General features: G+C 41.7%; 1 protein-coding gene across 7 annotated transcripts in view; it reads left to right on the top strand.

Annotated features, from left to right (window-relative positions):
• MID2 (midline 2) overlaps nt 1-13,207 on the top strand; it is a 98,560-nt gene that overhangs the window by 28,834 nt on the left and 56,519 nt on the right. For all 7 annotated transcript variants that reach the window (XM_057718512.1, XM_057718514.1, XM_057718510.1 and 4 more), the window contains exon 2: nt 2,271-2,986. In XM_057718512.1, the coding sequence (XP_057574495.1) occupies nt 2,327-2,986 (660 nt within the window). In that variant the 5' untranslated portion in view covers nt 2,271-2,326. The remainder of the gene's footprint in view (nt 1-2,270; nt 2,987-13,207) is intronic.

Genomic DNA, 13,207 nt, shown 5'->3' with positions numbered 1-13,207 from the left:
CATGCTCCAAAGATTTAGAAGAGTTGTGATACTCTAATTGTTTCTGTAAACACAGAGGCAGATCTATCCACAATGCTCTTGACCAACTATCATTTTGGCAGGAGGCCTTACGTGATTGTCCCAGGTAGCTTCCAACACAGACACTGAGGAATGCAGACCTGCAGTTCTGGAAGAGACAGTAATAGAAATGCAGAGTGAGGTAGAGATGGGCCTAGAAGAAAGAGATATGATTCAGAAAGGGACTAGGAGTGAGAGGCAGATTCGGAGAAACTCAGAGGGACACGGAGAGACACAAATAGAAGCGGAAGCATGCTGTCTAGAAACCCTATTGTAAATAGTCAAGATATTTGTCAAGTGAAGGAGGTGAGATGATGGAAATAAAGGTGTGGGGGAAAGAGCACAGGCATTGGCATTAGACTGTCCCAGTGCTCTGGGTACGTTTGTTCCTGGTTCATTTATGTAATAACGCTGAGCCCCAGTTTCCCAACCATAATATGCATATAGTGTTAGTACCTTTTGTACAGCCTTCCTGATAGAATTATTGAAATATCGTGTGTAAAGTCCTTAACATGGTACTCAGAATACAGGAGGTGCTCAATAAATGCTAGGTCCCTTCTTTAACTTCTTCTACTTTAAGGGATCCTTCATTTAACAATTTTTAAATACCCAGTGAGTGTGAGGCACTGTGCCATTAATAAAAATATAAAATAGTTGATGCCCTCAAGGAGCAAGGAGAGTTAGCTGGAGACACAGATATGTAAATAAAATAAATCAGAATGTTCTGGAAGCCACCAAGTGGTTGAAGTGATAAACATGTAAATGAGAGAACTCCTAGGTTTCTAGGCTTGGATGGTGATAGTCAACAGATAGGGAAAATTGGAAGAGGATCAGGTGTTTTATTTTGGGGAGCAGGGGAGAATAGCAAGTTCACCTATGGACATGTTGAATTTGAGCAGTGGAACTACCAAAGGCAATATTCCTGCCCTGAGTGGAAGTTGGAATCGCTCATCTCTGAAGTTTTTTCCAATTCTAAGATTTTATGATATATGTACATTTTAATTGTTTTACTTTTTCATCCCTATAGGTGAATGCTGATAGATGTTATAAGCTACAAAATACTAGCCAACAATTTTCAAGCTCCTGTAAATTGTAAAATAAGAATACCACACATCTCACTTTTTTAAAAAAGTGATTATACAGACGTCTAAACTTATCCAACCAACTTGAGAGTGACTATTTCACAAAAAGATTCTTACTCTTACTGTCCAGTTTCCTATAGATTTCTGTTAAAAAGCTAGTTAGTTCCGTGCACTTAAAAGGTTTGATTTAGAAACAGCTTTTAGGGATCCATCTACTGTATTTCTGCACAATGTGTGCTTGTACTCAGTATTTAAGTATCCTGTGAGAGGGCTATGCAGGTATCTCTGACATGACAAAATCTGAGCAAATACCAATGGCAGAGTCAAACTTTCAAGCACTGATGAGAGTCTTAGCGATAGTGAGATGATGAACAAAAGTCATTCAAAAGCAAAACATGCCTTTCTCTTCCCTATAAATAAGATGAACACTTTAAACCGACAAAATATATTTTATAATCTTTATATTTTAATACTTCTATTTGTTTCTAGTAACTCAGTTTACTAGAAACGGGATGGAACAGAAATTTCCATGTGTGGTAACAGGAAGTATTTCAAGTTCACACATCTGAAGAATGTATTATCCTGCACCGGGAATTTTCTAAAGCTCTCTCTCTCTCTCTTTTTTTTATGCAGGCTCTTAGAATGGAGTCATTTCAAGAACTAGAGAGTTAGTTTGAAATATGGCCTTGTTTTCCTTCCACTAGATGTGAAATAGGAGCAGCCTCTATATTTTAACTGGAAGTAAAATAGAGAACAGTATTGGAGAATGGAGATTGAGAATTTGGCAGGGCCTCGTAGTCCAGGACAAGAGATGTCAGTGGAGAGGGTATGTGAGAGACTGACCGGTGCTGGGGTGGTGAGCTGGAATAGGAATGTGAGTCAGTAAACCGGGATTCCGAGGCGGCCACTAGCTTCTATTTATCAGTGCAGGAAAATAAACCTAGGCATTTGTCAAAATCAAGGTTTAAAGGGAGAGAATGTCTTCTTGATTAATTCCCAACTCACTTCCCTATGGCTCCAGCATCCCTGGGGAATCCAGCCTGTAAAACCTCCATTGGTTAGTGTGTAATTATGCTGCAACCACGTTTCCTTTGGAAATGCTTAATGACTCTGGCTTTGTGTTCCTTGCAGGTGAAAGCCCAGCCTCTGCGGTTCTTGATGCCTCAGCAGGATTATTTTCACTAAAGATGGAAACACTGGAGTCTGAATTGACCTGTCCAATCTGCCTAGAGTTGTTTGAAGACCCCCTTCTGCTCCCTTGTGCTCACAGCCTCTGCTTCAGCTGTGCCCATCGCATCTTGGTCTCAAGCAGCAGCTCTGGTGAATCCATTGAACCCATTACTGCTTTCCAGTGTCCTACGTGCAGGTATGTTATCTCACTGAACCACCGGGGCCTGGATGGCCTCAAGAGGAATGTGACTCTGCAGAACATTATTGACCGCTTCCAGAAGGCTTCTGTCAGTGGACCCAATTCCCCAAGTGAGAGCCGCCGGGAGAGGACTTACAGGCCCAGCAGCGCCATGTCTAGTGAGCGAATTGCTTGCCAGTTCTGTGAGCAGGACCCACCAAGGGATGCAGTGAAAACATGCATCACCTGCGAGGTCTCCTACTGTGACCGTTGCCTGAGGGCCACGCACCCCAATAAGAAACCTTTCACCAGCCACCGCCTGGTGGAACCAGTGCCGGACACACATCTTCGAGGGATCACCTGCCTGGACCATGAGAATGAGAAAGTGAACATGTATTGTGTATCTGATGACCAATTGATCTGTGCCTTATGCAAACTGGTGGGGCGTCACCGAGACCATCAGGTCGCATCCCTGAATGATCGATTTGAGAAGCTCAAGGTAAGGGATCTGGGAGATACCCCTTACACAACTTTGTCTCTTTATACACAGTTATACAGTTAGCAAGTTCCCTAATAAAACAGGTCACTTTTTCTATACGACAAGTGAATTAACTCCAAGTTCTTCTCGTGACGAATAGCCTCCTCACCTGCAGGCTCTCACTGGAATCTGTTTCATCTGTTGCACAAACCTGCTTGCATTCATTCACCTCTGGCCAGTTCTGGGAGAATTAGCCTATGGCCCACACTGATAGTCCGTCCAGGGAAATAGCACCCTCTCTCCTCTGACAGTGACATACTGTACCCTATATATCTTTGCCATGATCTTTCCACCTCTCCTTTTAAGTATGTGAGTACTGTGTAGGTGTACTACAGTTAGCATATGTGCTGATTTGCATATGTATACGTATAGCAGTGGCAAGGTTGGGCGTGTCCCTGGTAGGTGTGGGTGGAGGTGTCTGAATGTATCTGCATTGGTGAGAGGTGTTTGTGGAGGACAGTAGCGCATGTGTCTGCACACTCAGTACACGAGGGAAACAAAGCTTTGGTACTGGCCGCTACAAATTGCAACCAAGGCCTTAACAGGGGGCTAAATCTAAATCTGCCTTAAAAAAAGAAAACAAAACAGACAGTCCAAAGGGACTTCAGGGTACCATGAAGTCAGAAGGGATGATCAAATACCTGAACTAAACATTTAAACTGAAGGCAATAAATATTTAACCCAGTATCCTATTTTGTGCCAGTGTTCATTTTGAAGTGCTTGTTTGCAGTCCCTGCCTGGGAAGTTCCTGTTCGGTGAACAAAGTTTTCTGACGTTGTTGTGCCCATATAATATTTTTATGCAAGTCAAAGTGCCCATTTTTTTTTTAAAGCACTACTACCTCACGTTGATGTTAACAACTGTCAGATCCAGCACGTTGTTTTATTGCCATTGCCTGTCTGCTTTGTGGCTTCATTTCTCTTAAGAAACTACTGCACAGAAATTCCAGAAAAATAAAATGTTTAACTGAATAATGAGATCACCACCCCAAAAGAGGGCCTGGATATATAAGTCAAGGTGAAAAGAAGACCCAGATAGGATGGATGGAGGGCAATAGGGAATGAAGATTTTCCTCTTGCCGTGCTATGGAAAAGTCATTGTAACTTATGTAAAAATTATGATGTTGTTGAGGGTAGTAATATTCAAAATAGGGTACATTTTCCCTTCTGTCATATTTTGAAATCAATATTGAGAGGCACACTGACAATGGTGTGTGCCTTTTTTGATTTTTATTTACATTTAATATTTATATATTTGTACAAAGTTTAATGTTTATCTGTTGATTTCACTCAAGGTGATATGCTCATTTATGTCAAGACTGCAGAGAGCAGTAATCTCATTGGCTTCAATTCTTAGAATGCTAAGATGGTAGGCCTTGCACTTGGTCTAGTTGAAGCCCTACGCTTTAAAGTGGTATAAATGGAGGCTTTGAGAGGTTAAGTGATTTGGTCAAAGTCACGGAATTGGAACTGGAACTCACATCTTGAGCTAAGTTGCGTTAAGTAACGTTTCTACTGTAGCCTGCTGCCACTGTGTTTTGGAGCGAAATTTTCCCTATGAAATGTGATTTGAAACTTACATTTATGCTCCAGCAACTGTACATTTCATGGGTCACAGATAAACGGTTAACAGCATCAAGGAAAAGACATATTGTATAACCTTACAGCCTTTTAATGGCAAGAGATGGGGGTGGGGTTGCAGGAAGAGTGGGGGATATGGAGAGGATAGAACAATCTCTGCCAAATATTTGCAGGTGGTGGAACTATAATAAGGCATTGGCCTTGAGAAATATTCCAAACAGAAAAATCTGTATCCATATGTACTGCTGAGATAACAAAAGACTGGATAGAATAAGCCTGTATCTACAGAGCACCAGCTTTTTGAAAACATCCGAAAACATGAAAACATTGGATGATTGATTAGATATTTGGCATCATGCAGCTATAGTACTTGTCTCCAGGGATGGATGGAACACAAAAGTATTTTACCAAAAGATACTTTACTCTGTAACTAATCAGTAATTTTTGGAGAAATAAAGGCCAGATTTTGAATCGTTCCCCTTTAAGTTTTTAGGAAATGGGCAGAAAATTCAGATTATAAATTAAGTGGAAAGTTTTTTGCTCATTTTTGGACAGCGAGTGGAAACATATGAATCATTCCCAACCGTGTGGTTTGTTATGTCGTCTGGAACATCTTGGACTTTGAGGAGGGAGAGGGAGGTGCTGCTTGTGTGAGAGGGGGATGGGGTGGGGTAGGGGTCACTTTGGTTTGGTGCCAAGTATAAAAGGATATTAGTTCTCCACATTAAGCAGAGAGGAAGTCTGACTTTGAGTGTCGCATATCCTCACTTATTTGAGTTAATTTTAATTTAGAAAAGCATTTAGGATTATCCCCTTAATCTGCTTGATTCCTCCCCATGGAGAAAGGAGAAAGCCAGCTGTCAGAAGCTATGGGGGAGATGGCCTTGAACGTACTCCCCTGGCCCTGGGGGGAGCACGGGAGTCCTACAGGAGAAGGGAAAGGGGTTTGACTTTCTGGCCAGTGACCGATACTGTGCTTATTTGTACTTTTTTGTTCTGGAGGTTCATTGTTGGTGTTTATAACTACCCTTTTTGTACTCACCTCCCTGATTAGGATTAGTGGTCTCTAATATTTATTTGTTCAATAAAGAACAAACAGATCATTACATTATAGATGAAAGGTCAGAATAACCAGAAGCCAGCCTGTCTTCTTAGCATGTACTCAAAATGGATTAGAGGGTTTGGAATACTTAGTATAGTTTATTATCCTTAGTTACTTGTCCAGTCCACCTAAACATCCTTCAGAAGCCTACCAGGTTCTTCAATTTGAAAGAATAATTGTGTTCATGAGAATTATTACAATTGTAAGGCCTATCAGAGTAACTATTTTCTCTATTACTTCTCTTTTCATTTACTACCCCCAGTATATATTTTAGTTCATGATCTGTGTTGCATTTCTATAAAAATGCTTCACATTTTAAAGATTTTCATTGTCACATGAGTTTCTCCCAGGACTTAGAAAAGATTGATATTATTGTATTAATAAATGTTGGCTTTATAAAAGAGATCAAATTTGGGTGACTCTATTGGTGACAGATCTCAACTCAATATTTCAAGTTCTGTACAACTTCGTTCTCATGCTTACCCACCTGTCTTTTCTTCCTGCCATTCTCAAACATGTTACCTTCACCTGTCCTGTCTAACCTCCTAACTGTGGGCTAAACATACTACTCTCTTTTCCGATTCGTAACTTTTACTCATACTGTTCTCTTGGCTTGCTTAGGAATACTACCTGTCCTTTAGTGCTCAGCTGAAATCCCACAAGGCCACTCCAATACACCCCAACTAGACCGTAAATTCTTTGGGGCCAGGCACAATGTCTTTTATTTCTCCAATGTTTTCCTTAGTGTCTAGCACACAAAGTATATGCTCAAGAAATCCAAATGAATTAAATCTTTGTCATGGATTTGCAGGAAGTGTACCAGCATCTATAGCTTGTTTCTGTACTCATAAGATATAAAACTGTCTTACCATGCTGAATCACCTTAGAAGTCTGGGGAAAAAAATCTCCTGTGAACTACTGATAATGTTAAAAACCAGTGTTAGCAAAAGTGTGACATGTCCTTAATTTTAGGTGCCTATCCATTTTGATTGCTGGATTTTCCAACTGCCTAACCCTATGGTGACATCTGTATAAATCAGATGTGATTATTATAATTCTCTTTGAGAGGGATGTCTTCCCATTTCCATGCCCACAGCCTGCCAAAAATATAGCTGATGAAAACCAGGGGGAATAGAGGAATTTCCTGAAAGGAATAAACAAGTACATTTTCTTTTTCTCATTACATTTCCACAAATTCATTACTACAAATAATTCTTAACTGCAGTTACATTTACCTATCAGGGATCTTGTTGTTATAAAATATTACCTGGCATTAGAGGAAGCTTTTTGTTATGGGAAAGTAAAATACACCCCCTCCCGACACACACGAAGAGAGACTGAGACAGAGAGAGCTAAAGATTGCCAGACAAAGAGAAGGGAGATATGAGACTTGGAGAATATTTGAAGGAAAACCGCAATGAGAGTTCAAAGGTTGGAAAATATGATATTCTAGAATCTTATCATAGTTGGTTACTTGTCCTTCTTCCTACACAGTCACTCTGTCATCTACCCACCCATTCTCACTCAGCCACCACCTTTTTCCAGTCATTTGTCTACTCACCCACTTGACACCCACTTCTGTCTGCCAAAACAGATACCCTCTCAACTTATCTACCAATGGACATTTGACTGTTTCTGAACCCGTATGAATATGAGTATAAAAGAAAGGAGAACTATCTTTATGAGAGACTGGGTTGAGAGAGGGCATATTTGCATACAGCTGTATGTGCCACTATATTCAAGTGTGTGTATTTCTGCATGGGTGAGTGGCCGAGAATTTACTCTGTGTGTGTCTATGTGTATCTACAAATGTGTCACTGTGTGTGAGGAGGAGAGAGTACCTGTGTTAATCTTCTGTGGGCTTATCTGTGGATAACTTGGGTAGGAGGGGGTCATGAGTGTAGGGCAAGTTTTCTGTGGTCACCCTAGGGAGAGTTAGGGCTTCAGGAGAACCAAACCTGAGACTAGGGATCTCCCTAATAGGTGAGCCTCGTGATGAGACAGATCTTCAGTGGAGGCCAGGGTGGGTTTACCATAGCTGGGGGAACAAAAAAAGCTGTTTCTCACTTTCACTCACTTAGGTACTGAATCACAGTAGCTAAATATTATAAGAGCAAAGCATTTGTGTCTAGATTTGCACTCTCTATGGTATGGTGGTGGACATGTGTGTTTGGGGTGGGCGTAATATCTGTCAGGGGTTTTTCAGCTAAACCAGCCTTCAACTCAACAATTGTAAAATCATTCTTGCTTGTAGATCTGGCTTCGCTGTGGTCTCTTAAGTGTCCGAGACTTGCTCCCTATTACTTATAATATGTATAAATCTGTACATGTTTTGTATGTGTGTGGGAGGGTAGAAAAATGCATTTTATTCCATTTCTACTCGAACATTTGAACCCCCTTCTTCCCGCCCCCCCCCAATAATTATATTGACTCTCTGGCTCTACTCTCACATAGTATTAACAGGGCTCTGTGTTGGAAGATGTTTTCTATTGTTTCTTAGGTTTGAGAGCAAGTTCAGCAAGTGGATATTCCAACTACCTGTGCTCTTATCTTTCTGTTTTCTTTTATTTCTTTTGTCCCAAGTATCCTCCTCATCAACATCTGAAAGAGCTGACAATCACCGGTCTGAGAACAGCTTCCAAAACGTTGACTCAGAGATTGTCCTTGGGTGGATGAAAATCCTGCCTGTTATTATTGGGCAAAAGAACATATTACAGAAATATAATATAGGCAAAGAAAGATTAAAGAAACAAGAATTATTGAACCCAAAGAAGTGAAGTTTAAAGGGGAAAATGTGATAATGACATTCAAGTTCATGAAGGGTTGATATGATGAGGTAATGTCTTGTTCCTTATCGCCCCGGAAGATGGACCAGACAAGAACTTAAACCGTAGGCCCAGGGATTTAGGCCAGGGGCTCATTCATTCATTTAAAAAACAATTAATGAAAAAAAAAAAACACAAAAAACAAACAAAAAAAACAATTAATGAACATGCATTTTGTTTATTAAACACTTAAATTGTTCAAGTCATTGTAGTAGGAGCTGGGGACACAGGAAATAAGGCACAGTGCCTGCCCCGAGGAGCTTTGAGCTCAGTAAGGGAGACAGATAAGGATGTCTTTGAATTCAGTATGGTGAGTGCCGTGACAGAGGTTTGCGCAGGGTTCTCTGAGGCACAGAGGAGAAGTCTGTGAAAGGAAGTCATTGAGCTCAAAGGCAGGGAATCATAAATGAATTTATTGGAGAAGAGGGCCAACTGGAGAGAGACTGTGAAGAAAGAATTGACAGGACTTGGAGAACGACTGTAGTGGTTATAAATGATGGAGAGAAAGAATTAGAAAATGATTTTTGAGGAGGAGGTGTCTTGAAGAATGGTGGTATCAGGCACAGAAGTAGAGAAATTAGGAAGGGACTAGCAGTTTTGGGGGATGACTTGACTTCAGATTTTAGTCTGAAGTTGCCAAACACTAGAAAAGGTGTTGGGATTCCAGTGATAAAGACAGCACAGTCCTGACCCTAGTGGAGCTCTCCACTTAGTGTGGGGAGGCAGACAAGCGAGGGCACAGTTACAAGACAGTGTGGTGAGTCCTGTGACAGCGGAGGTACGGGGGGTTGTGAGAGAGCATAGGAGGGGCATCAAAAGAGACTTCGGGTGGCGTTTTGGACCCCCAGTTGGGGGACAGGGATGGGGTTAGGAACAGGGAGTGTTCTAGTCCAGAGAAATAGCTTGTTCAACTATCTGGTGGAGATAGAGCATGGGCACTATCAGAACTGAAAGAACAAGTATTGCAGAAGGGGTTGAAATTCAGGCCTTTGTGGTGGCCGAAAGATCAGGGCCAGAGACATAGGTGTGAGGGTGTGTAGCGTGGAGGTAGAGCCATGAAGTAGTGAGCTGAATGAGGGCCGAGGAGGGAGCCTTGCAGCACACTCCTGCTCTAGAAGGTAGACAGAGCAAGGGCAAGTGAAGGAGAAAGGGGAGGATGTGTATGATTGGCAGGAACTGAAGAGGAATTGTGTAAGTAGAATACAACATGGAGACCTCCAGGAAAGTAGAGGGACTTCGGCTCAATATTATCAAACTAAATACTGGATTTAGGTTTTTAGTACAGATTTTCTTTTAGAAGGTCCAAATAATAATTTATACATTTAAGCTAGGGATTTAACCATGCTATACACCCGAAGAGAGGGTAAAGAAAAGAACGTGGGATTGTTTGTGTACCATTTCTGATAAGGGGACAAGGAGAGGGTGGGTCTTTGCTGGATGATTTCAGAACCTTCTGAGAAGAGGAGGGCTGGCCACCTGTTTCACCTGGCTTGGAGACTAGTCTGGTGATTCGCAAGCAGCCCTCAGGTAGAGCACACCTCATACCTCCAGTATGTCACCTGCCTCTCATTCTGGGACATGGTCCGTGTCTATACAACAGCAAATAAATGTTTGGGGAAGGAATAAACTCAGGCATAAGGGTGTGGGCTTCAGTTTGTGGACCAGATGGTGTGTTCTGCTGTTGAAAGGCCATATGTAATTGATACATAAAGTGACAGACTGCAGCAGAAGCAAAGTAAGTATTTTAAGACAAGCATTTAAAAAAAGAAGGCAGAATGTGACCCCAAAAGTGTGCTAAGATTTTGGCTACTGGCTTTTGGAAGAGCGGGGAACATTGGTGAATAGACAGGATGTCAAAAAAGAGCTTGTCAGAGAATAGTAACGGGGTCACTGGCTCCGAGTATTTTTAAAGATGAAGTTGTCTTCTGTCAATTGGGAAGGCTCAGGTTTGGCGTGGGTTGGCCTTTCTTCCCTTCATTTCTCTCCCCAACCTCCAAGGTTCAATTCCCACATCAAAACTGTCGGGATCTCGTCTAGGTTCAGGTAATGTTTGCCTTGTACCTTGTAGAAAGTAAGAGAGAATACAGGCATTCGATGGCAATAAAACATGCTTCAGTAGAACAAGCAGAAAGGCTCTGTCCCTTTTTAGGCTTTAAGACTTGCTGCGTCAGGTGGGTGTATGTAAGTGTGCTCATATATGTGTGAATACATGTGCCTTCCTGGAGCATGGCACGTGAAGATCACGGTCAAGTGTGGGCCACATGGGACTCTCTGGCTTTAATGAAGAGCTGGTGTTTGGACAGGTAGCTGTGTTTCTTGAGGGAGCCAATGAGAAACTTACCTGAAATAACCTGTATCTTAAAAAAGTGGAAAAAAAAAAACCCAGCAATTATTTGAGAGGGTTAGCGAAGCCATTTCTTTTTATGGAAAGCTGTCTAGAAGAAGAATAGCCTGTACCTGGCTTTCTCAGAAATAGCAAAACATTTTCCTCTTTGGGAAGGGTATAACAGAACACAAACAGGCCAAGTCTATATGACACAAATGAAGTGGAACTTGGGTAAAAATGGAATCAGTGTGGACTGCCAATTTAGCTAACTTGGGTCTTTTAAAAGCTCAATTATGCAAATCAGCCAAATCTTCCGCTCACTCTGTGCTGTTTAGACACATGTACAATTTTGTGAGAGCTCTAACAGTGTAGGCACCTGGAGGCGCAGAGGGTCTCACAGTTTCATAGCTGAAATGGCTTCTCTAACCCTCACACAGGGAAGCACAGAAGGTCCCAGAGGTAACCTCCTGCAGCAGGAAATGGGAGCTTCATCCTGCTCTCCCTGCCAACCTCCTGTGCAGTTTCCTCCCAGCAGATATCTCCATTCCAATCTCCCCTGCCACTTGGGCTCTCTCGTTGTCACGGTTCACATGTTCTGAGAAAGCTGCACTAATACGCTTGGGCAGAGGGAGCCTGGCCCAGTCACTAAGTGGACTGCATGAGAAAAGAGCACAAGAAACCAGTTCTTCACAGCCGAACGACAACAACAACACAACCACAAAGAGATGTATTTAGTTTTACATAAGGAGATTTTTACACACACACACATCATTTTTGTTTACTTAGCGTATAGACATGATAATTACTTGGCCAAATCAATGAAATCATTCAAACCTAGAGTGACCGAGAATTTCTAGTGCGAAATGAGTTGTCCGGGCTAGGCATGATAAGGAAGGGTGAGGAAATCAACTGCATAATTGCTTCAATTCTCTGCTTCCCTTTGCATATGTTCATTATTGAGAATCAATTCCAGCTTGAGAGGAGGCTTTAATTCCCGGTAAATGAATAGGAAGTGAGTAAGTAAATGTTCAGTGTTTCCCTCAAATTATGTCTCGTAATGTAAGAAAACAGTGGCAAAGAGCCATCAACAGATGGTGTTTTCATTAGCCAAAGATTTATTTTTCAAAGCATTTTCATATTAATGAAGTAAGGTTGAAATTAGAGTCATCTTGTCAGTTCTAGTTCTGGGTTGTTAAAATGTGCTGGCATTCTGCAAATTGCTAGGGGGCCAGAGCAAAATAACCATTTGCCATAATGTTGTGATGGTAACCCAAGGTCCATAGTCTAACCAGACCCCAAATTATGTGTTCAGCCCTAATTTTTGTTTTCAGTGGCTTTACGGAAGCTGTGAGTCTCAGTTGTGGGCCATAAATGAGGAACACACAGCAGGGATCTTTGTCCTGCTCTGCATTATGAATTATTTATAAGATATCAGTTTCATGACAAGTGTTGCAACAGGTTGCATGCACTTGTTAGAAAACATTCTCCCCTTGGAATCCCATGTTTGAAAGAAAACACATTGCAGTTGAAACACAGATTTCTAACATAGTATCTGCTCTGAGTTCATCAGTCTATACTATATTCACCTAATATGTCAATAAACTCATTTGTGATACGTGGAATTTCCATTGATCTAGGAATCTGGACCACTCTGTGGGAGGAAATCACAAACTGATTGGGTCCATTACCCATGCCCACTCTCTACCTTGAGCTGGACCTTTTCATCAACCTGCAGGTCCATCATATTCACCTTAAGGCCGAATTTTTGAAGACGAGTCCACACTTGTAGCCTCTACATCGTCACTATTGACATACTAAGCCTGTGCAGTTTGGCATTTGCTTCCAAAACTCCACTGAAACTCCTTTTTCAAAGGTCACCAGTGACCTCTAATTACCGAGTCCAGCTGCCTTTTATCAGGCCTCATATTTCCTGCACTCTCTGCATATTTGAGATGACAAATCCATTCTTGAAACACGTTTCTCTCAATTATCCTCTTAGCTTGGCCCAGATCTGCATTACCAACTGTTTTGCATATTGCAGTCTCCTCCTAACCAGTGCCCCTGCCCCCAGGCGCTCCTGTTTTAGTCTGCCCCACATGGGTTGGTCTCATAAATGCAGCCCTCATTATGTCATTAGCTTGCTCAAAAGCCTTTGGTAAGCCCCCACTGCTTTAAAAATTAGGTACAGTCTCCTCACCTAGACATTTAAGACCTTCATAACAGGGCCTCAACCTCCATTTCCAGCCTTGTGCCCCACTATTTTCTCGTACCCTCTCTTCTAGCCAAACTCAACTCTGCTCCCTGAACATGTCCTATACTTTATTCCCTTTTACTTTTTGTCAGGCTATT

Source organism: Hippopotamus amphibius, chromosome X, assembly GCF_030028045.1.
Source record: "Hippopotamus amphibius kiboko isolate mHipAmp2 chromosome X, mHipAmp2.hap2, whole genome shotgun sequence".
NCBI classification, from domain to species: Eukaryota; Metazoa; Chordata; class Mammalia; order Artiodactyla; family Hippopotamidae; genus Hippopotamus; species Hippopotamus amphibius.
The sequence above is the reverse complement of the archived record's forward strand: the minus strand, read 5'-3'. Positions and strand labels throughout refer to the sequence as shown.